Source organism: Scyliorhinus torazame, chromosome 1, assembly GCF_047496885.1.
Source record: "Scyliorhinus torazame isolate Kashiwa2021f chromosome 1, sScyTor2.1, whole genome shotgun sequence".
NCBI lineage: Eukaryota > Metazoa > Chordata > Chondrichthyes > Carcharhiniformes > Scyliorhinidae > Scyliorhinus > Scyliorhinus torazame.
In genome coordinates, this window is record NC_092707.1 from 65,814,083 (window position 1) to 65,839,317 (window position 25,235).

Consider the following 25,235-nt stretch of genomic DNA (forward strand, 5'->3'; position numbering starts at 1 on the left):
CCTCTCCTCTTTGTCCATCCTGGCCTGAAAACGAGATCACCTCCCCCCTCACCATCACCTTTAGAGCCTCCCAGACGACCGCATTCGACACCTCACCCGTGTGGTTGAAACCTACCTATTTCTTAATTACCTTTTCAATTTTGTCACAGAACACTTGGTCCCCCAAAACTCCCACATCTAACTTCCACCCCGGCCTCTGCGCTACCCCCTTCTCCAACACCATATCCACCCAATGCGGAGCATGATCTGACACTGCAATTGCAGAGTATTCCGACCCCTTAACCCCAGCCAACAAGGCCTTCCTCACCACAAAAAAGTCGATCCGTGAATATACATTATGGACTGCTGAGAAAAACGAGTACTCCCGCTCCCTTGGGTGCAGACACCTCCAAGGGCCCACCTCCCCCATTTCCACCATTAGCCCAGCTAACACCTTCGCCCCCCCCGATGGGACCAGTGAGCGCGGCCGTGACCTGTCCAATCTTGGCTCCTGCACCAAGTTCCAGTCCCCCCCGCCCCACTATCAGTTCGTGTGTCCAAGTCGGGGATGGCCCCAAATACCTTCTTTGCGAATCCCACATCGTCCCAATTGGGACCGTATAGACTTAACAGCGCCACTAACCTCCCCTCCAGCGCCCCGGTCACAATCACATATCTACCCCCCTGATCTGCCACCACCTTCTCCATCGGGAAGCGTACTCTTTTGCTGACCATTACCACTACCCCTCAAGCCCTTCCGTCAAGTCCAAAGTGAAACACCTGACTAACCTAGCCCATTTTATGTCTCACCTGGTCCTTCACCCTCAAGTGAGTCTCCTGCAGCATTGCTACATTGGCTTTCAAACTTTTAAGATGCGCAAGCATCCTTGACCTCTTGACCGGACCTCCTAACGCCCTCACGTTCCACGTGACTATCCTAACTGGGGGTCTCTCACCCTTCTTATCCACCATCATCATACCACCGGGCCCTGCCCCATAAGCCTGACCCGCCCCTATCCATTATTAACATCGAACCCCTTCCCCGCCCCCATCCCAAACCCCTTCATACATTTTCTCTCGAAAAAACATATCCCAGCATCAATCCCTTCCCCCCCCAATCGCTCGGCTCGTAGGCCAATCGAAACCTGCCAACCAGGCTCCAATGTCCGCAGCCCTCCTCTCACCTCACCTCGTTCACTAGTTGACTTTAGTTAGCTAGCGCGGGTGGCTCTCCCTGCCACACGATACCGTCCCCTCCCACCCAGTCCCAGAGAAACAAAAAACAAAAACAACAATCCAACCCATACAATTCACTAAACTAAGATATAACCGTCGCAACACAGAATGCCAATCAACCCAACTAATAACTTGAAGTCTGTAACAATGTGAAGAGAAGTAAATTACAATACACAGTAAAAAGAAAGTTATAACATTTCCAGCTCCCCAATCACAGTCCACGGTCTCTCTTCCAGCTCCGCTCCTCACGTCTGTCCCAAGCCTTCTGCCCTCACGAACGCCTCAGCCGCCTCCGCTGTCTTGAAATAAAAGTCTTTGGCATCATACGTCACCCTCAGCTTCGCCGGGTATACCATACCAAATCGTACCCCCTTCTTGTACAGTGCCGCTTTCACTCGCCCGAACGCCGATCGTCATTTTGCCAACTCCACCGTCAAGTCCTGGTAGATCTGAACTCCAGCACCATCCACTGCACCTCGCGCTTTTGCTTCACCCAGCTTAACACCTTCTCCTTCATGCAGTACTTATGGAAACAGGTGATTACTGCTCTTGGCGTATCATTCACTTTGGGTTTTGGCCTCAAGGACCGATGAGCTCGGTCCAGTTCGTACTGAGAGGGGTTCTCACCCTCCCCCATCAGCTCCGCCATCTTCTTAGCGAAGTACTCTGTTGGTCTTGGACCTTCTACCCCTTCAGGCAAGCCCACAATTTTTAGATTGTGCCGCCTCGAGCGGTTCTCCAAGTTCTCAAGCTTTGCTCGGAGCCCTCTGTTGACCTCCACCGCCCTCCGCAGCTCGTCCTCCATCTAGGTGAGCTGGTTGCTGTGCTGCGACGTGGCCTCCTCCACTTCCTTCATCTTCTCGCCCAGCTCTCTCACCTCGGCTGATGTCTTTGCCACAGCTACTCTCACCAGGGCGATTGCCTCCTCCACCAATGACTTCAATGTGACCGCCATCTCCTTCCTCAAAGCCTCCATGTGCCTCGCAAATTGCTTTTCTAGCTCCACCACCATCACCTCGGTTTTCTTCTCCACTGTAAGTAGTGCGGCCCCACCAGGCGGTCCGGCCTCCGCCATCTTGTCACCACTTTTGCTCGTCTTCTCATTCAACGGCGAGCCCGTGTTTCCTCCCTTCCTCGACGTTGCTTTTCGCATCCTTTAACAGCTCATTATTTTTCCTTTTTCTCACTCTTCCTTCAAAGAAATGTACAGCACAGGAACAGGCCCTTCGGCCCTCCAAGCCCGTGCCGACCATGCTGCCCGACTAAACTACAATCTTCTACACTTCCTGGGTCCGTATCCCTCTATTCCCATCCTATTCATGTATTTGTCAAGATGCCCCTTAAATGTCACTATCGTCCCTGCTTCCACGACCTCCTCTGGTAGCGAGCTCCAGGCACCCACTACCCTCTGTATAAAAAACTTGCCTCGTACATCTACTCTAAACCTTGCCCCTCTCACCGTAAACCTGTGCCCCCTAGTAATTGACCCCTCTACCCTGGGGAAAAGCCTCTGACTATCCACTCTGTCTATGCCCCTCATAATTTTGTAGACCTCTATCAGATCGCCCCTCAACCTCAGTCGTTCCAGTGAGAACAAACCAAGTTTATTCAACCGCTCCTCATAGCTAATGCCCTCCATACCAGGCAACATTCTGGTAAATCTCTTCTGCACCCTATCTAAAGCCTCCACATCCTTCTGGTAGTGTGGCGACCAGAATTGAACACTATACTCCAAGTGTGGCCTAACTAAGGTTCTATACAGCTGCAACATGACTTGCCAATTCTTATACTCAATGCCCCGGCCAATGAAGGCAAGCATGCCGTATGCCTTATTGACTACCTTCTCCACCTGTGTTGCCCCTTTCAGTGACCTGTGGACCTGTACACCTAGATCTCTCTGACTTTCAATACTCTTGAGGGTTCTACCATTCACTGTATATTCCCTACCTGCATTAGACCTTCCAAAATGCATTATCTCACATTTGTCCGGATTAAACTCCATCTGCCATCTCTTCGCCCAAGTCTCCAAACAATCTAAATCCTGCTGTATGCTCGGACAGTCCTCTTCTCTATCCGCAATTCCACTAACCTTTGTGTCGTCTGCAAACTTACTAATCAGACCAGTTACATTTTCCTCCAAATCATTTATATATACTACAAACAGCAAAAGTCCCAGCACTGAGCCCTGCGGAACACCACTGGTCACAGCCCTCCAATTAGAAAAGCATCCTTCCATTGCTACTCTCTGCCTTCTATGACCTAGCCAGTTCTGTATCCACCTTGCCAGCTCTCCCCGATCCCATGTGACTTCACCTTTTGTACTAGTCTACCATGAGGGACCTTGTCAAAGGTCTTACTGAAGTCCATATAGACAACATCCACTGCCCTACCTGCATCAATCATTTTTGGGACTTCTTCGGAAAACTCTTATCAAGTTAGTGAGACACGTCCTCCCCTTCACAAAACCATGCTGCCTCTCACTAATACGTCCATTTGCTTCCAAACGGGAGTAGATCCTGTCTCGAAGAATTCTCTCCAGTAATTTCCCTACCACTGAAGTAAGGCTCACCGGCCTGTAGTTCCCTGGATTATCCTTGCTACCCTCCTTAAACAGAGGAACAACATTGATTATTCTCCAGTCCTCCGGGACATCACCTGAAGACAGTGAGGATCCAAAGATTTCTGTCAAGGCCTCAGCAATTTCCCCTCTAGCCTCCTTCAGTATTCTGGGGTATATCAGGCCCTGCGGACTTATCTACCTTAATATTTTTCAATCTCAAATTTCTTTAAAACTTCTTTCTCTTCTTTTTTTTGTGTGCCTCCAGAATTTTGCTGGGACCGGGCTTCAGTCTTCTCACCACATTCTAGGCGGGAGCCATCCGATGTGGGACATCTGACCTACATCGCGCCCTGGCTTCTGGCCTGCAGCCTCGGCCTCCGTTTGGCTCCAGCCCCACTGCTTCCTTCAAGTTTTCAGGAGACATTTTTTTTTTTCTTCTTTCCTCTCAGTGATCTTTGGGCCCTTCGGCTTTCAGGATGCTCCTTGGGGAACAGGTCACGATCCCCGCTCCTCCTCGTGCAGCCGCCCTGCCGAACCCACCGGGACCAGTCTCTCCCCTTTCAACCCTCCCGCTCCGTGAAACGGAGCTTTGATGCTATCACAGGGCGAGGGAGACAGGGCCGACCCCAGAGAGGTTTATTCTTTCCCAAAAAATTTGAGGGGAACCCCCCCGAAAAAGACCACGATATCGCGGGCCGGCGGGAGCTTCTTTTGAACGCAACCGCTCCACTCCGGGTTTAAGTACAGTTGACACTGCAAGACTAGTTTATTACACAGGGCCAAAACATATCACTTCATGGCACAAGTTCTACTTTCACTTGGAATTAAAAACATAGGCAACTTTGCGTAGGCTACACAAGATGAATTTGTTTTTGTAAGCAATCCAAAGTTTTTTGTTTGCACTTTAGAACTGGTACCAGCACTGATGCAAGAGATAATTCCATACTATTCTGCATTATGAAGCTGTCTTCCATTAAATATTCACATCATCTTAATAAGTTTCCAGTGCATGTTGATGTAATTATACCAAAATTATATTTGTATGCTGAGAAATAAACCACACCACCTAGTTCAGACATCTTAAGTGGGTCATTGCATTCATTAACAGCTACAGAGCCAAGTTTCAGATTTTTAATGGAAGTAAAAAGATTTTCCATTAAGAATATATCCCCATAATTGTGTGTGTCCAAGTCAGTGGTATAAGAACAATGCTCTTAAGGTCAGTTTGCCCATCAATTTTTGATAATCACAAAAATCAGAATAAAGTAATAGCCAGCATGCTGATAAACAGTTTATATTAATGACTACATCGAAATTCCAGTAAGTCAACCAGGTATATAAAGATTGCTGGACTCCCAAGCTTACAAATATTCAAATTCAAACCCTCAATGAACAAGGAAGTCACCATCAGTCAGGAGTACCTAACAATGTTTCCATGCACCCTTTTGAAGAAAGAGCACTCGCACAAGACAAATGGGTGGTTAGCACTGCTGCCTCACTGCACCAGAGACCCGGGTTAAATTCTGGCTTTGGATGACTGTGTGAAGTTTGCACGTTATCCCATGTCTGTGCGGGTTTCCTCTAGGTGCTCCATTTTCTTCCACAGTCCTAAGATGTGCGGGTTAGGTGGGTTAACCATTCTAAATTGCCCCCTAGTGTCCAAAGATGTGCAAGTTAGGTGAGGTTGCAGAAATAGGGTGATGGAGTAGGGTACTCTTTCGGAAGGAGAATAAAGGGGATTCAAGAGATCGCAAGAATTGGAGGAGTAGGCCAGTCAGACCCTCAAGCCTGCATTGCTCTTCGATAAGATCATGGGTGATTGGATTGTGATCTCAACTCCACGTACCTGTCATTCTTTCATAATTGGTGACTCTCTTGTTGATCAAAAAATCTATCTAAATCAGCCTTGGATATATCAAATGGCAGAGCGGCACGGTGGCACTGTGGTTAGCACTGTTGCCTCACAGCACCAGGGTTCCGGGTTCAATTCCGGCCTCGGGTGACTGCCTGTGTGGAGTTTGCACTTCCTCCCCGTATCTGTGTGAGTGTCCTTCGGGTGCTCCGGTTTCGTCCCACAATCCAAAGATGTGCAGGTTGGGTGGATTGGCCACGCTAAATTGCCCTTTAATGTCCAAAGGATTAGGTGGGGTTACTGGGTTAGGGTCAGGGCGTGGGCCTGGCTAGGATACTCTGTCCAAGGGTCGGTGCAGACTCGATGGGCCAAATGACCTCCTTCTGCACTGTAGAGATTCTATGATTAATCCTCCACTGCACTTTGGGAAGAACACTGCAAACACTTGACGACTCCGAGAAAAACAGTTCCCCTCATCTCAGTCTTAAATAGGAGACCCCAAATTTTGAAACTGTGTTCTTAGTTCTCGACTCTCCCATAAGGAGACTAAGAAGGATTCCAAAGCAATTGGCAAGGTAATAGTGTCAGTTTCGGGGATAATGTGTGGTCATGTTCAGGTTTCGGTCTGTAATTGCATACAAGTATGACCTAAAATTTAGTAATATCTAAAATTGAACTTTTTATGACTTTATAAAAGAAATATGCTGGAAAAAAAGCACAAAAATGTCACCCCGCTATCAATTAGCTTTAAAATGATCTGCACACACCCTGTATACTCGGATCTCTGAGTTCTTGCACTATCCTTCAACTAATAGCAATCAAGGAAGGAAAAAAAAACTAGCATGGGCCCCGTGCTGACCATGGACTTGAAATAAGAGGCACCCACCTTCTCAAATGATATTCCTTTTACAGTCTTGTGATATAGGCAACAATCTACAAACTTAATTATATTCACAAATAGCAGTTAGGGAGGTAGTAGCAAAATACTAGTGGAATCCTGTTCATTTCAACTATGAGATTCCATTTGGGCCAAGAGTAACGAGGTCTCAGCCATGGTCAGAAGTAGGAATCTTTTACACTTCTGATGTTGCAGTTCAAAGTGGACAAGAGAAAGAACAGAAAAATGACCATAAATCAGTAAGGTCAATAAGCTCTCAGTTTCACTTAGAGGCACAGGATGACTGATCCAAGAAATGAAAATAGCATACTGCTACAAGTTCGCACAGTAAGAAGTTTTACAAAACCAGGTTAAAGTCCAACAGGTTTATTTGGGATCACGAGCTTTCGGGGCACAGCTCCTTCATCAGGTGAATGAAGAAGTGGGTTCCACAAACACAAAGCCAAGGATGCAAGATGATACTTTGAATGGGAGTCTTTACAGCTAATTACATCTTTACAGGTCTAGACGCTGCGAGTGGAGAGAAGGATAATCACAGGTTAAAGAGGCGTGAATTGCCTCAAGCCACCCACCTACCAGGTACGCGGTACATACTCGTGTGACTCGACCAACATTGTCTACCTCATACGCTGCAGGAAAGGATGTCCCGAGGTGTGGTACATTGGCAGGACCACGCAGACGCTGCGACAACGGATGGACGGAAATCACGTGATAATCACCAGGAAGGATGTTCCCTTCCAGTCGGGGAACACTTCAGCAGTCAAGGGCATTCAGCCTCTCATCTTCGGGTTAGCGTTCTCCAAGGCAGCCTTCAGGACGCAAGACAACACAGAATTGGCCAGCAGAAACTGACAGCCAAGTTCCGCACACATGAATACGGCCTCAACTGGGATCTTGGATTCATGTCTCACTACATTTCTACGCCCAGCATCTGGCCTGGGCTTGCGAAATCCTACCAATTGTCCTGGCTTGAGACAATTCACATCTCTTTGACCTGTGATTATCCCTCTCTCCAGTCGCACCATCTGGACCTGTAAAGACTTTATTACCTGCATCCCATCTCTGTAGGTTCTTTTTGACTTCCTCTGCCAGACTGGGCAGGTTCTACTTGTGGATCCATGTCCAGGAATTTGCTTTAGGCTAGTTTGAATGATAGACCTTCCAGCTCTGTCCCTCCCCCGTTCAGGTTCATCGGGAATGCCTCGTTCATGCCCAGGTTAATTTGTAGCCAGAGAAGACACCAAACTCTTCCAGGAGCTTTATGATTAACTTCAGGCCACTCTGCGAGTCTGAGATGTAGAGGAGCAGGTCATCCACAAAGAGTGAGACTCTGTGCTCTCTGCCTCCTCTTCGGATGCCCTTCCAGCCTCTCGTGTCTCGCAGAGCGATCGCCACGGGTTCGATTGCCAGGGCCACCAGGACAGCTGGCATCCCTGCCTGGTGCCTCTGTGCAACTGGAAGTATTCAGAGCTGGTGATTTTGGTCCGAACGCTCACCTTGGGGGCATCATCCAGGAGTTTCACCCACAAGGTGAACCCGCCCCTAGCCCAAACCCCTCCAGTACCTCTATGACGTATTTCCATTCAACTCTGTCAAAGGCCTTTTCTGCGTCCAGGGAGACGATCCCTTCTGGGGTTCTCTCCCCGGATGGGGTCAGTATCACATTCATCAGCCGTCTGATGTTCGCAGTTAGCTGTTTACCCTTGACAAAGCTATTCTGGTCCACTGGGACCACCTCTGGTACGCAGTTCTCCAGTTTCTTGGCCAGGGCCTTCACGAGTATTTCCGCATCTGTGGTGAGCGAAATGGATCTGTGAGATCCGCTTTCCATTGGGTCTTTGTCTTTCTTGGGTCTCAGCGATATTGTGGCCTGTGTTAGCAATGGCAGCAGGGTGCCCCTTGCTAGCGAATCTGTGAATATCCCCCGTAGGTGCAGGTCCAGAGCTGGTGCGAATTCTTTTATACACATCCGCCGGGAACACATCTGGACCCGGGGCCTTCCCCAACTGCATGGTGGATGCTCTTATTGACCTCTTCAAGTCCTATTGGTGCTTCCAGCTCCCTCCGTCTATCATCCCCCACAACTGGCATATCCAGTCCATCGAGGCACCGTTTCTTCCCGAGGCCCCATCGGAGCGGTTTGGAGGTGTACAGTCCCTGGTAGAAGGCCTCAAATGCTTGGTTTACCTTTTTTGGTTGGGCTATCAGTCCGCCTCTGCTATATTTCACCTTTGCTATCGCTCTCATGATTGCCTGCTTTCTCAGCTGGTGTGCCAGCAGGCGGCTAGCCTTCTCTCCGTGCTCATAAATGGTCCCCCGTGTCTGGCGGGGTGGTGCACTGCCTTCCTGGTGGACAGCAGGTTGAAGTCCATTTGCAGCTTTTTCCTCTCCGTCAGAAGCTCTGCGGTCAGGGCCTCGGGATATTTTCTGTCGACCTCCAGGATGGAGTCAATCAGTTGCTGCCTGGCCGCTCTCCCTTCCCTGTCTCTATGTGCCTTGTAGGCTATAATCTCTCCCCTAATCACCACTTCAGTGCCTCCCAGAACGTGGAAGATGAGACATCTGGCAGAAGACCTTGTCAGCCAGAAGGTCCATGTCCAACCTCCATGCAGGGCGTTGGGGCACGGCAGTCTCCAACCTCACATCCATGTAATGTGGAGCGTGGTCAGAGATGGCTATCACGGAGTATTCCGCTCTGACTATTTCTGGAAGCATCGATTTCCCCACTGCAAAGAAGTCAATACGGGTGCATACCTTGTGCAGCGGTGAGAAGAATGAAAATTCCTTCTCACCAAGGTGTAGGAACTGCCATGGGTGCACTGCCCCCATCTGCGCCATGAATGCTCCCAATTCCCTGGCCTTTCCCCTTTCTGGGGTTTGATTGGTCTGTCAATGGGTCGTTTACACAGTTAAAGTCTCATGTCCCCCCCCCCATGGTCTTCTTTATAAAATCCATGTCGTCCCAGTTGGGTGCGTACACGTTTACCAGGACTACCAGTGCCCTGCCTAGGACACCACTGACCATTACACACCGTTCCCCTGGGTCCGTGACTGTCTTAGACATAAACCGTAAACCATCAAGTCGCCGTAAACACTGTCCCCTTTCTAATCTGGATAGCTAGCCCTCGTCCCGTAACATGAATGATACATCTCTCCCACCCTACCCTTCGTCAGTCCTTCTCCCTCAGGTGCGTCACTTGGAGGAAGACTAGGTTGGCTTTCAAACTCCTCAAATGGGCGAAGACTCTGAAGATTTTCACTGGGCTGTTGAGTCCCCTGACATTCCAGGTGATAATCCTGGTGGGGGCTTTTGACCACCCCCCCTTCCTGCAGGGTCAACCATACTTACCTGGTGAACACGCCCCTGCACTCCGGGGTTTCCTTTGTCCAGGGAATCTTCAAAGTGGCTGCTTACAGTGCTACCTTGTTCCCTCAACCTGCACTTTATCTGCTGAAGCTAATCTGAAAACCAACCCTTTCTTATTCTTGTATTTGCCTTGTGTTCCGCCGGGAGGTGCGCCACGGCCCCCCCTGTTCTCATTCTTCCTGCATTAGCTTTCCCCGCTAGTGTAGTGCCCCCCCCTCTGGTCGTTTTTGTATCTCTCTCCTCTCACCTTAAACCTATGCCCTCTAGTTCTAGACTCCTCTACCTTTGGGAAAATATGAAATGAAAATCGCTTATTGTCACAAGTAGGCTTCAATGAAGTTACTGTGAAAAGCCCCTAGTCGCCACATTCCGGCGCCTGTTCGGGGAGGCTGTTACGGGAATTGAACCGTGCTGCTGGCCTGCCTTGGTCTGCTTTAAAAGCCAGTGATTTAGACCTGTGCTAAACAGCCCCTGTCGACTATCTACCTTATCGATGCTCATTATTTTATAGACCTCGATAAGATCACCCCTAAGCCTCCTATGCTCCAGGGAAAAAAGTCCCAGCCTATCCAGCCTCTCCTTATAACTCAGACCATCAAGTCCAGGTAACATCCTCGTAAATCTCTTCTGCACTCTTTCTAGTTTAATAATATCCTTCCTATAATAGGGTGACCAGAACTGAACACAGTATTCCATGTGTGGTCTTACTAATGTCTTGTACAACTTCAACAAGACGTCCCAACTCCTGTATTCAATATTCTAACCAATAAAACCTAGCATGCTGAATGCCTTCTTCAACACCCTGACCACCTGCGACTCCACCTTCAAGGAGCTATGAACCTGTACCCCTAAATCTCTTTGCGCTGTAACTCTCCCCAACTCCCTACCATTAACTGAATAGGTCCTGCCTATTAAATTAACATTTCTTGGTGATCAAGAAAGGAAGCTGTACTTTCAGTTCCGAGAATGATGGTTAATGTGACCACATAAATAAGAGGAACTCCAAGGGAAGTGGAAGATGAATACAATATATAAACTAATTTCCAAGTTACAAAGGTAGTACATGCATACATGAACCATCGGAAAACGTGTAATTCTACATTTATGCAGACTAATCTAGAACAAAAACTCATATCCACGAGTGAAGCAGTTCAAATCAATCAAATGCCATTTTATAATTTCAATGACTGCAAAAAATAACTTGCCTCAAATGATTTTCTAATCTTTAGGCCATCAAGTGCACTTGCAACAGAGGAAATTAAAAGGGGAACTCAACAATAATTTTCCAGTCAGGAAGTATGAGGAAGCAGGTGTCATGTATGCTTAAGAACAGAAAGTCAAGGCCCACCAAAGCTTGGCCTAATATTTTAACTCTGATAGAGACTAGAATTTTACCATACTTTTGAACATGCCTAAATCGTGTCTCTACAATAACCCACCTGGCAAATTATTCCAGGCATGCACCAACCAGTCAAGTGAAGAATGTGATTAAAACTGATTTTTCAGTATTTACATTTATGATGCCCTGTCCTTGCATTGTATCTTGTTCTAAAATATTCAGGATGTACTCTATCTAAGCCAATCAACATTTGATTATACTTTAAGATTTCCCTTAACTATCTTCACATCGTTCCAGGTATGGTCACACCGTTCCAGATGTGGTCTAGCAAGTGTGCTATAAAGACTTAGCATAGCCTCACTTGAATTACATTCAACTGTCCCAGTATTTTGTTAATTATTTTAATTGCTTCATCACATTGTTAAGACCACTATTTCACCCATAAAAATGTTAAAAAGTAGAGAAAAAGAATATTGTGCCCAATTCAAACAGTTTTTAAAAAAACTGAATTAGTGAGAGTCTCACAGTCAAAGTTGACTTAGTTACTAACTTTGATGGAGATTTGATTTAATTTGATTTATTGTCACATGCACCGAAGTACAGAGAAAAGTATTTCTCTGCGGCCGAGGGAACGTACACAGGACGTACATAGTAGACATTATAGACTACATTATACTGGGGCCCCTCATTTATGGATTAGGTTCCTATTCCCTTCCTAACCCCTGCCATGATTGATGACATAAAACTAAGTACAATTCATTGATTGCAGCAGGAATTCCAGTGTGCACTGGGCAGGGAGGAGTTGAGAATATTTGGAAGGAGAACAAAAGCAAAGCCACTACCTTTAGGGAAAGGAGAGTGAGCGCGAGCAGCCAGCAGAAGGACCTGATAGTAGTGGGTCGTGTTGAAAATTCAGTAGAAGAGGTGAAAGAAAGCTAGAGCAATGGTTTTGAAAAATAAATGGTCTGTTTAGAAATCTACGTCATTTGGGTTTTAATCTTATTTTTAAAAAAATCCAAAGCAAAGTGCTGAAACTGCTCTTTTGGGGCATATGTAGGATGGCATAATATAGCAGTCTTCTTGTGAAGCACACCCTGTTCAAAATTTCTCAGGAACTGTTCATGGAATACAAAGTCCCGAAAGAATGAAGACCAATCCAAAGAGAATTTACTGGGCATAACAGACTATACTACACGGGCAGCACAGTAGCATTGTGGATAGCACAATTGCTTCACAGCTCCAGGGTCCCAGGTTCGATTCCCGGCTTGGGTCACTGTCTGTGCAGAGTCTGCACATTCTCCCAGTGTGTGCGTGGGTTTCCTCCAGGTGCTCCGGTTTCCTCCCACAGTCCAAAGATGTGCAGGTTAGGTGGATTGGCCATGCTAAATTGCCCTTAGTGTTGGGTGGGGTTACTGGGTTATGGGGATAGTGTGAAGATGTGGACCTTGGGTAGGGTTCCCTTTCCAAGAGCCAGTGCAGACTCGATGGGCTGAATGGCCTTCTTCTGCAATGTAAGTTCTATGATACACTATAAAAATATCACAAAAATAAGTAAACCAACTCACCATGTCAATTCCACAGTTACACGTTATGTATTATTCCTCAGTATCTTTTTTCTGTACTTCTGTCTCATTCAAGCTCAAATCTGAAAATTCACATTATAATGAGATTAATATTGCAACTTTATTTGCACATACCACAATGTAAAGGGAAAAACAAACTCCTACAGCATTGTATAAATTGGATTCTGACATTGTGTGTTATATATATAAAAAGTCAACTCATACAAGTGTAATGGCCTGCAAGGCATAATTTGAAATGATTAAAGTACAAGTTTATCCTTGATTTTTTTACATCATTATGCTTTTTAGTACCATCATACTTGACTTCCACATATAGATCTAATATCCTAGTAAAATAATATTTTTACATTTCTAGCTTAAACATTAATAACTACTTCTGAAGTGAGTTTTGTTCATGAACTTACCTCAGTGTACTTTTTCTGCCATCATCGGATCAAGGAAGAGCGACTTGGGCGCACAAAACTATTGCAGCCATCTATTAAGCCATCCCTAAACCAGCATCACAGAGAAGACACCTGGTAATCCACCTTCATTAATCAAAGGAAAGTTCATAAATTTTGATTGTAGACCGAAATAAATGTTAAGGGCTTCACCCCTCCCATCACATGGATAATAGAAACAGAATGATAACGACGAATCGCCAAATTTTGGTGATGCACACATAATACAGTTGTACATAAATCATGGAAATCAGAACAGGTGAAACACAGACAATAGAATATGTTGTTCCTCAGTTGCAATATTCTTGAAGAAGCTAAACGTAATTATGTGTCTCTTCCTGTTATTGCTGGTTTTTCCTCCGCTCCGCTATTCTTTTAAAAATAAATTTAGAGTACCCAATTATTTTTTTCCCAATTAAGGGGCAATTTTGCATGGCCAATCCACCTACCAGGCACTTCTTTGGGTTGTAGGGGTGAGATCCACGCAGACACGGGGAGAATATGCAAACTCCACACGTACAGCAACTCGGGGCCGGGATCGAACACGGGTCCTCGGCGCCGTGAGGCAGGAGTACTAACCACTGCACCACCCCTATACTCCATTATTCTATGCACCAGTCTTTCATCCATTGCTGTTTCCCTCCCATGCAATTGCCTTATATACTCCCTTTTTGTTTCTGTCTTTTGATTTTACCATTTGCCTTCTTTCACCTTTGTATGCTACCGATTTTCTGTATGCTTCACAAATACCTTTCACGGAATTTGTATCTTTGCATTTTCAAAAGAGGAGGATGGATTTTATGCTGATGGATTCTATGTGGGATAAGGAAGGAAAAGTTTTTCCTGCAGAGACCTAGATTACAATGAGGTCTGAGATAGAAAGCTAGAGTGGGGAGGGAGCATAGAAAGATCTCATATTGAATAGATTTTGCTACGTTAGTAACTTGTTTTCAGACCAGGGACCATTGCTTATGCTGGAATCAGGAGACAAATCTGAGCTTTAAAATGCCACAGATCTTTAGAATGGCCAATCCTCTGACAGTTTCCCTGATATTGTGAAGCAAAGGCACCATTTGTGACTCAGAATTTACAGTGCAGAAGGAGGCCATGCGGCCCATCGAGTCTGCACCTGCTCTTGGAAAGAGCAACCTACCCAAGGTCCACACCTCCACCCTATCCCCATAACCCAGTAACCCTACCCAACACTATGGGCAATTGTGGACACTAAGGGCAATTTAGCATGGCCAATCCACGTAACCTGCACATTTTTGGACTGTGGGAGGAAACCGGAGCTCCCGGAGGAAACCCACGCACACACGGGGAGGATGTGCAGACTCCGCACAGACAGTGACCCAAGCCGGAATCGAACCTGGGACCCTGGAGCTGTGAAGCAATTGTGCTATCCACAATGCTACCGTGCTGCCCTCAGATAATGAAGCAGTCATGTCCAAATGCAGTAAGACATGGACAATATCCAGGCTTGGGTGGACAAGTGGCAAGTTACATTCGCGCCACACATGTGCCAGGCAATGACCATCTCCTGCAAGAGAGGATCTAACCACTACCCTATGACATTCAATGGCACTATCATAGCTGAATCCTCCATAATCAACATCCTGGGGCTACTATTGATCAGAAACTGAACTGGACTAGCCATGTTAATACTGTGGCTACCAGGGCAGGTCAAAGAACTATGAACCTATGGCAGCAGCACGGAAGCACACATGGCTAGCACTGTGGCTTCACAGCACCAGGGTCCCAGGTTCGATTCCCCGCTGGGTCACTGTCTGTGTGGAGTCTGCACGTTCTCCCCGTGTCTGCGTGGGTTTCCTCCGGGTGCTCCGGTTTCCTCCCATAGTCCAAAGACGTGCAGGTTAGGTGGATTGGTCATGCTAAATCGCCCTTAGTGTCCAAAAAGGGTAGGAGGGGTTATTGGATTATGGGGATAGGGTGGAAGTGAGTGCTTAAGTGGGTCGGTGCAGACTCGATGGACCGAATGGCCTCCTTCTGCACTGTATGTTCTATGTATATAACCTTACGGCGAGTAATTCACCTCCTCACCCTCTCAACGCGTGTCTACAAGGCTACAACCCTCTGATCATCTACAACCCTTCCTAACAGCACAGCGGGTATACCTACACCTTAAGGACTGCAGCGATTCAAGGTGGCAATTTGCCACCGCCTTCTATAGGGTAACTAGGGATGGGCAATAAGTGCTGGCTTACCCAGCAACGCCCACATCCTGTAAATGAATTTTTAAAAAAACTGCAACACTCTAGATCTGCTATTCCAATAGCCATGAGGCTATCTATCCATTGAAAGTCTTTTTGTAAATTAAAAAAAAAAATTAGAGTACCCAATTCACTTTTTCCAATTAAGGGCAATTTAGTGTGGCCAATCCACCTAGCCTGCACATCTTTGGGTTGTGGGACGAAACCCATGCAAACATGGGGAGAATGTGCAAACTCCACAATGGACAGTCCCAGTGCTGGGATTGAACCTGGGACCTTGGCGCCGTGAAGCAGCAGTGCTAACCACTTTGCCACCGTGCTGCCCTATATCCATTGAAAGTGATCAACTAAGTTTGCAGCAGTACACCATTTTGTTTCTGATTACGAAACAGAGAGAACTGCATTCATATAATTTTACATATTTTAAAGTATTCCATATACAACTTAATTATTTTGAAGGGCAGTGGCTATTATTATGAAGCTTGGATAGTCAAATGAAAATGGAGGCAGGGAAGCAAAAACAGTGGCACTACACGTGAAACTCCCATGGACGCAACAGAGTTGGAACATTTAGGACAGGCCTTCATGAGGAGAAGTATACCCTATCCATAAAATACCTAGCCAATTCAAATACCGACATTCAGCCTCATCCCAATTACCAGTGAAGTAACCGAACGAGTCAGCAATAGTGCCAAACAATACCTTCAAGACAATAAATACCATCTTCATTGTGTGACTGGTTTCCAGAGTGTCAATAAGCTCTTAATGACTATCATAGACAGGTTCTGCATAATTGATATAACAGCAAATTGCAAAGAAGGCAGGGTAAGTAAAGGGCAGGTATAGGAAATAAAGGAGATCAAAAGAATATTGGTTTACTCATGCCAAACTCTTTCCTAAGCCAACATATTAACAAAAAATGTAGGAGTCAACACAGTTCTGGTTTCCATATTATAAAAAGTATATAGAGATACTGGAAAAGGTGCAAATATTTATTGTGATGATACCTGAACTGAGGTTCTGCTCATCAGGCAAAATTGAACTGCACCTCTTTTCTGCAGGAAAGAGGGGTGACTTGTAAAGGTTCTAAAGATTATGAAAGGGACTGATGAGATAGATAGCGAGAATATGTCAGATTTTTGTTCATGAGGCAGGTAGCATGAGTCAGGAGACGTCCTGGCTTGCTCTACCCACCTGGAGTAAAAATGTCGCACCCGACCCAATTTTATGCAGATTGGATGTAGCCACAGGGACTGCTGAGTGCAGGGATGAGTTGTTTAAAGGCCTGCCTTGGTTCTCTGGGACTTTATCCCAGTTCTTTCCTTAGACCATCTAGTCCTCACCTCAAGTCCTTCACCTGCTCCCAATGTCAGTTCCATGCAACCCTACCCACCCAAGATCCCTTTATAGCCTCCATGCCAACTCATGACCCCCACCCGCCACTCCATACCAACTCACCCAGTGGCCATTGGGAGATCTCAAGAATCGTCAGGATGAAATAAAATAAGGATCTAAATACCTATTATAGCCTTCATTGTATTAAATAGACACCCCATTCATGAAAGTCCATTCAAAGCTTTTAAATTCCCTCAAGTAGACAAAGACAATTACATTTTCTTAGGGGCCCATAATTATTAATGATAGTATTTATTACACACCGTCCCCTCAATCACATCAAATTAATTTTTCATTGTTTACAGCAGGTACATCAGGGCTAACCAGATTTGCCCACTATACCATAGCCAAAAGAAATGCTGAAAGATTTCATTTGGGAAAACCAGCCAAGGAATTCATTTCCTCCAAGGTTTTTGTATCGTTCTTTTGAAATCCTGCTTTTTTAATTCTTGAACCATTTCCACAAAACAATACCTTGAAATTACAACTCTAAAATATATTTAAATTTTATTCAACTGCCAAATTCTTAACACATCCAATTACGTTATTCCAAAAATAGCTGAATTCATGATTCACTCACCAAAATGTAGCAGTTACAGTCTGATTTGCTTTTTCCCTACTGAAAATCTTATTTCTTGGAAAAGATCACATTGAAACCTAAAACAAAACAAAAATTAAAATTTTACCTTTGACATTTTTAAAGCTATTGAAAGTATTCTGGTTGCATCAATGTTAATAGTATAACAAAAATAGTACTTGCAAATACACTCAAATTGTCAAATGGTACAGATGCTGCTGTGCAAAACTTGTCACCACTGAAGCTTAATTGCACAATTTGGTGTCCTGAGTAAATTTTGATATAATTCCCCCAACTGTCGATCATCGAGAGCATTCCAAAATGAATAAAAGGACAAAGAACAAAGAAAAGAACAGTACAGGATCAGGCCCTTTGACTTTCCAGGCCTGCACCGCCCATGTTGCCCGTCTAACCCAAAACCCCCACACTTCCGGGTCCATATCCCTCTATTCCCATCGTATTCATGTATTTGTCAAGACGTCCCTTAAATGTCAATATCATACCTGCTTCCACCACCTCCTCCGGCATCCACTATCATTTGCGTAAAAAAATCTCCCTCTCACATCGCCTCTAAACTTTGCCCCTTGCACCTTAAACCGATGTCCCCTAGTAATTGATTCTTCCACCCTGGGAAAAAGCTTCTGACTATCCACTCTGTTCATGCCCCTCATAATTTTGTAGACTATCAGTTCGCCCCTCAACCTCTATCATTCCAGAGGGAACAAATCGAGTTTATCCAACCTCTCCTCATAGCTAATACGAGGCGACATCCTGGTGAACCTCTTCTGTACCCTCTCCAAAGCCTCCACATCCTTCTGGTGTGGAGATACTGGGGTGAGCACAGTAAGAAGTCTTACAACACCAGGTTAAAGTCCAACAGGTTTGTTTTGAATCACTAGCTTTCGGAGCACTGCTCCTTCCTCAGGTGAATGAAGAGGTGGATTCCAGAAACATATATACATAGACAAAGTCAAAGATGCAATACGATACTTTGAATGAGAGTCTTTGCAGGTAATTAAGTCTACAAGTCCAGACGGAGCAACTGGAGAGAGGGATAATCACAGGTTAAAGAGGTGTGAATTGTCCCAAGCCAGGACAGTTGGTAGGATTTCGCAAGCCCAGGTCAGATGGTGGGGGGTGAATGTAATGCGATATGAGTCCAAGGTCCCGGTTGAGGCAGTACTCACGTGTGCGGAACTTGGCTATAAGTTTCTGCTCGGCAATTCTGCATTGTCGCGCGTCCTGAAGGCCGCCTTGGAGAACACTTACCCATTTACTGCATATTTCCTTTACAGACAGTTTTGTATGTATGTAGCATGCAACATTTTGACATGGTGAACCATCTAACCAAGATAGAGAAAGTTGTAACCCCACTTTTATTTCATCACACAAGATTTACCACAAGGTAACTGGCTGCTGGATCAAGACAGCTCCTGCAGTCAAGATTTCAACACTCAATAAAAAGGTTTGCATTTATTAGCACTTTTCCGACAACTGGGTGTTCAAAGTTCTTTACAGCCAAAGAAGTGCTTTTTAAAGCGCAGTCACTGCTGTCATGTAGAGAACGTGGCAGCAAAATCCCACAAATAGCAATGAGATAATGACCAGATAATCTGTTTCTGCAATGCCGATTGAGGGAAAAATATTGACCAAAATTGAGCTTCGGTTTTAACATCGTATCCAAAAGATGACGCATCTCTGATTGAGGGAATAAACATTGACCGGAACTCCCTTGCTGCTCTTCGCAAAAGGCCATGGGATCTTCTACACCCATCCAAATAAGGAAATTGAGCTCCGGTTTTAACATTTTTTTAACAAAGTTTTAACAAAGGACGACACACCTGACACAACACTTCTTTCTCCAAACTGCGCCTCAATTTCTGTGCTCAAACCCTCGAGTAGGACTTGAACCCTGTGACTCAGAAGTGAGAGTGCTACTGTGCTCTGTATCTAAACTTGGAAGTTTTACCACACAAGGGAAATGATAGGAAACTTAATGTCTAATGTCAAATTTAAAACAATTTGGTGCAATATTTCCAGAGTGGCCTGTAAAATTCTAGCCTGGTGTCTAACCCAATAATTCCATCACTAATCACTGTTTTCATAATTTCTGTTCCAAAGCCATTGCTTAGCAATTCAATTCAGATCACTGGAATTTAAATGATTCCATCTTTAACAGGAGAGAAATTTACTGAAATTTGTTCAAAGTTAATGTTCGGATTTCAATTTGGAGGAGGGTATGGGAATGCGGTTTTCAAAGCAACAAAAAAATGACAGCCATCAACCTTCAGGTTTTGCAGCAGCACATTTGGTCTGCATGTGAGGTGGGTTGCCACAATGTTATGTTAATCGCTCAATTAGAGTGGCACCAATGTGCATTTTAAAACTTGAATTATGGGCCCATATGTTCCCTGGAATTTGCCAGTGAAAGCAAAGCAAATACACAAGGTCAAAGGACTCAAGCCATGACAGAAAAATATTCCAATTAATATGCTGCTTTCTACTTGCCTATAGGAAAGGGGTTGCTATTATGCAGAGAAATTATTTTACACATTTTAGAGGTATCTTCAAAATAAATTGAGGCTTGTTCCATCAGGTCAGCACGAGTGCCATTGACGCTTGCCTTAGTCCAAAGGTTAGATGAGAGCCCAAGATGACCAGCACGAGCTGCCAGCACACTGGTCACAGAAATGTAGCTGCACAGGGGAGAGGGGGACACAGCAAAGAGATGCAACCTGAAGGAGACTAAACCCAGCTCAGGGAATCTATCCAAACAGGTTATGGTAGCAAAGTGCTTGACGTTACTGAACTAATAATCCAGAGGTCTGGATTAATGATCCACAGACATGAACTCAAACTCGACTACAAATCAACTAATTAAATCAAAATCTGGAATAAAAAGTCAATATAAGAATGACCAGTATTGGTAATATTGATCACAAACCACTGGAACCCATCTGTTTCAGGAATGTTCTTTAGGGAAGGACGTCGGCCATCCATACTTGGTCTGGCCTACATGCGACTCCCACAGCAATGCCATTGACTCGTAACTGCCCTCTGAAATAGCCTAGATTGTCACTCCATTACATTCATGAAATTGGCTCCTGGACGGCACTGTGATGCAGTGGTTAGCACTGCTGCCTCACTGCGCCAAGGACCTGGGTTCGATCCCAGCCCCGGGTCACGGTACATGTGGATTTTGCACATTCTCCCGTGTCTGCGTGGGTAGGTGGACTGGCCATGCTAAATTGCCCCTCATTGAAAATAACTTTCAAAAAATAAAAAATAAAAATCGGCCCACCATGGGCAATTAATGCTTACCTTGTCAGGTATGCCTGCACCCCATGAATGATAATTTAAAAACACGGTGGAGGCAAATATTTGCAGACAGCAGTTGTCAAAATTCACTGCCATACTCAATTTTTATGCCTCTAGATCCTGCTGGAAGACATCGGCAGGGTCTCGCAGTCAGCAGGCATCCCAGAAATTCATTAGGCAGGCAACTAATGGCTTGTTTGCCAAGGCTACCACTTATGTCAACTTTGTTTGTGACTATGCCAAGCAGAATGAGCCAGGTTTTTTTTTTTTGCTTGGATTTGCAGTATATTTTTGTTTTCCACAGGTGCAGGGTGCTATTGAGTGTATGCGAGACAATTAAGGCACCCATTGATCGCCCAGGCTGTTTGGCAAACACAAGCACTTCCACTCTGAAAGTGTGCAGCTTTGTGCAGATTCCTGGGCAGCTTCCATGTTGGTTTCATTCTGTGGCACTTCCAGCCACCCATACCAAGAAATAGAGTTACCAGTTGACTGCTCAGCGAAATGGGATCTGCACTTAATTACGACCCTTGACAATGCTCAGAAGCTCGAGAATGAGGCTCAGAGGTACCCCGTCAAGTGCCATATAACCATGAGATATCCCATCGAATGAGTCATTGATATGCTAAAGGAGGACTTTGGTGCCTGGGCACGAAATGAGAGACACCTGCAGGATCAACTCCTTTGCTTCTCGTTAATGTTGTGTTCTTTCTCCTGAGATTTGTGATTGACAGAAATGCTACGTATTGAGCTTTTGTTGAGAGCAACTATGAAGGAGAGTTATGATATTGCCCAGGAAGAGGGCGTGTGCCAGTGGTGGATGGATAGATGATACGAGGGAATGCATAGTCACAGAGGGATGTGTGCATCTGCAAGGTACTGGTGTGAGAGGGGCAATGTTCCGGAGTAGGTTTGAGAAGGCATCGTGAGGGTTTGTGCACTTCAAGATGTAGGCGATTGTCCCTTTGTTTTCACCTTTTCGGACCCACTTAGGTGACTGAGTTGCTTCATGGCATTGTGCTCCTGCGGCTGGTATCTTTTGCTATCTCCAACCATGCCGCCTTGGTTTCCTCAGTTGGGTTCTTTCTCCTGTCGCGAGGGAATAGCATCTCCCTCTGGGTCCTTATAGCCCAGGAAAGCACATCATGTGAGGCATTGGTGAAATCGAGCGCAGCTGCTGTCTACCTTCCAGAGTAATACTTTTTCTTCTCCTTTCAAACTCCAAATGCTTCATCTTGCGTGTTTGGAATGCTCCTTTAAATACAGGAACTCGGGCAGCATCACATGCATCATCCAATCCACTGATATTAACCCAGCTGCATGCAGCAGAAGACAATAGGTTGCCTTATACAAAATTAATTTCAATATCGAGGGAACTTTTGCCATTTTACTCCAAAATTCCTTCAAGTGGCAGATTCAATTCAGAGCAATAAAGAGCATAGTCTCCGAAAGGCTGACCCATTCCTAAACAGTTTTAAAATTCTTAACCCTGCTGCATTCATGAAAGCAATAACCGTTGCTGGGTACTTTTATTTTTTTTCTTTCATGGGATCTGTGCATCGCTGGCAAGGCTAGCATTTGTTGCACAGAGAACATTACAGTGCAGTACAGGCCCTTCGGCCCTCGATGTTGCGCCGACCTGTGAAACCACTCTAAAGCCCAACTACACTATTCCCTTATCGTTCACATGTCTATCCAATGACCATTTGAATGCCCTTAGTGTTGGCGAGTCCACTACTGTTGCAGGCAGGGCATTCCACGCCCTTACTACTCTCTGAGTAAAGAACCTACCTCTGACATCTGTCCTATATCTATCTCCCCTCAATTTAAAGGTATGTCCCCCTCATGCTAGACATCACCATCTGAGGAAGGAGGCTCTCACTGTCCACCCTATCCAATCCTCTGATCATCTTGTATGCCTAAATTAAGTCACTTCTTAACCTTCTTCTCTCTAGCGAAAACAGCCTCAAGTCCGTCAGCCTTTCCTCATAAGATCTTCCCTCCATACCAGGCAACATTCTGGTAAATCTCCTCTGCACCCTTTCCAATGCTTCCACATCCTTCCTATAATGCAGCGACCAAAATTGCACGCAATACTCCAAATGCGGCCGCACCAGAGTTTTGTACAGCTGCAACATGACCTCATGGCTCCGAAACTCAATCCCTCTACCAAAAAAAGCTAACACACCGTACGCCTTCTTAACAACCCTCTCAACCTGGGTGGCAACTTTCAGGGATCTATGTACATGGACACCGAGATCGCTCTGCTCATCCACACTGCCAAGAATCTTACCATTAGCCCAGTACTCTCTCTTCCTGGTATTCCTTCCAAAATGAATCACCTCACACTTTTCTGCATTAAACTCCATTTGCCACCTCTCAGCCCAGCCTGCAGCTTATCTATGTCCCTCTGTAACTTGTACCATCCTTCCGCACTGTCCACCACTCCACCAACTTTAGTGTCATCTGCAAATTTACTCACCCATCCTTCTACGCCCTCCTCCAGGTCATTTATAAAAATGACAAACAGCAGTGGCCCCAAAACAGATCCTTGTGGTACACCACTAGTAACTGGACTCCAGTCTGAATATTTCCCATCAACCACCAACCACCCTTTGTCTTCTTCCAGCTAGCCAATTTCTGATCCAAACTGCTAAATCACCCTGAATCCCATGCCTCCGTATTTTCTGCAGTAGCCTACCGTGGGGAACCTTATTAAACGCTTTACTGAAATCCATATGCACCACATCAACTGCTTTACCCTCACCCACCTGTTTGGTCACCTTCTCAAAGAACTCAATAAGGTTTGTGAGGCACGACCTACCCGTCACAAAACCGTGTTGACTATCTCTAATCAAATTATTCCTTTCCAGATGATTATACATCCTATCTCTTATAAACCTTTCCAAGATTTTGCCCACAACAGAAGTCAGGCTCACTGGTCTATAGTTACCGGGGTTGTCTCTACTCCCCTTCTTGAACAAGGGGACAACATTTGCTATCCTCCAGTCTTCTGGCACTATTCCTGTAGACAAAGATGACTTAAAGATCAAAGGCTCAGCAATCTCCTCCCTAGCTGCCCAGAGACTCCTAGGATAAATCCCAACCGGCCCAGGAGACTTATCTATTTTTACACTTTCCAGAATTGCTAACACCTCCTCCTTGTGAACCTCAAGCCCTTCTAGTCTAGTAGCCCGAATCGCAGTATTCTCCTTGACAACATAAGAATACTGACCAAAAATATTCATTTAGCACCTCTCTTATCTCCTCGGACTCCAAGCACAACGTCCCACTACTGTCCTTGACTGGCCCTACTCTTACCCTAGTCATTCGTTTATTCCAGACATATCTAGAGAAAGCTTTAGGGTTATCCTTGTTCCTACCTGCCAAAGATTTCTCATGTCCCCTCATGGCTCTTCTTAGCTCGCTCTTTAGGTCCTTCCTAGCTAACTTGTAACTCTCGAGCGCCCTAACTGAACCTTCATGTCTCATCTTCACATAAGCCTCCTTCTTCCTCTTGACAAGTGTTTCGACTGCTTTAGTAAACCACGGTTCCCTTGCTCAACCACTTCCTGCCTGCCTGACAGGTACATACTTATCAAGGACATGCAGTAGCTGTTCCTTGAACAAGCTCCACATTTCCATTGTGCCCATCCCCTGCAGTTTTCCTCTCCATCCGATGCATCCTAGGTCTTGCCTCATCGCATCATAATTGCCTTTCTCCCAGATAGAACTCTTGCCCTGCGATATATACCTATCCCTTTCCATCACTAAAGTAAACGTAATCGAATTGTGGTCACTATCACCAAAGTGCTCTCCTACCTCCAAATCTAACACCTGTCCTGGTTCATTACCCAGTACCAAATCCAATATGGCCTCGCCTCTCATTGACCTATCTACATACTGTGTCAGGAAACCCTCCTGCACACATTGGACAAAAACAGACCCAACTAAAGCACTCGAACTATAGCGTTTCCAGTCAATATTTGGAAAGTTAAAGTCCCCCATAACAACTACCCTGTTGCTTTCGCTCCTATCCAGAATCATCTTTGCAATCCTTTCCTCTACATTTCTGGAACTTTTCGGAGGCCTGTAGAAAACCCCCAACAGGGTGACCGCTCCTTTCTGGTTTCTAACCTCAGCCATACTACCTCAGTAGGCGAGTCCGCATCAAACGTCCTTTCTGCCACGGTAATACTGTCCTTGACTAACAGTGCCACCCATCCCCCTCTTTTACCACCTTCCCTGAGCTTACTAAACCCCGGCACCTGCAACAACCATTCCTGTCCCTGTTCTATCCATGTCTCAGAAATGGCCACAACTTTGAAATCCCAGGTACCAACCCATGCCGCAAGTTCACCCACCTTATTCCGGATACTCCTGGCATTGAAGAAGACACACTTTAAACCACCTTCCTGCCTGCCGGTACACTCCTGCAACTTTGAAACCTTACTCATGGC

The 25,235-nt window shown here is 45.5% G+C and overlaps 1 protein-coding gene across 11 annotated transcripts in view; it reads right to left on the bottom strand.

Moving 5' to 3' along the window:
• Positions 1–25,235, bottom strand: part of mtmr3 (myotubularin related protein 3) — a 190,454-nt gene that overhangs the window by 100,858 nt on the left and 64,361 nt on the right. For 10 of the 11 annotated variants that reach the window (XM_072495997.1, XM_072495980.1, XM_072495970.1 and 7 more), the window contains exons 2-4: positions 17,461–17,537; positions 13,219–13,341; positions 12,797–12,876 (exon numbers count right to left, since the gene is read on the bottom strand). In XM_072495997.1, coding sequence (XP_072352098.1) covers positions 12,797–12,799 — 3 coding nt within the window. In that variant the 5' untranslated portion in view covers positions 12,800–12,876; positions 13,219–13,341; positions 17,461–17,537. The remainder of the gene's footprint in view (positions 1–12,796; positions 12,877–13,218; positions 13,342–17,460; positions 17,538–25,235) is intronic. The other variant, XM_072495930.1, reaches the window with a different exon arrangement.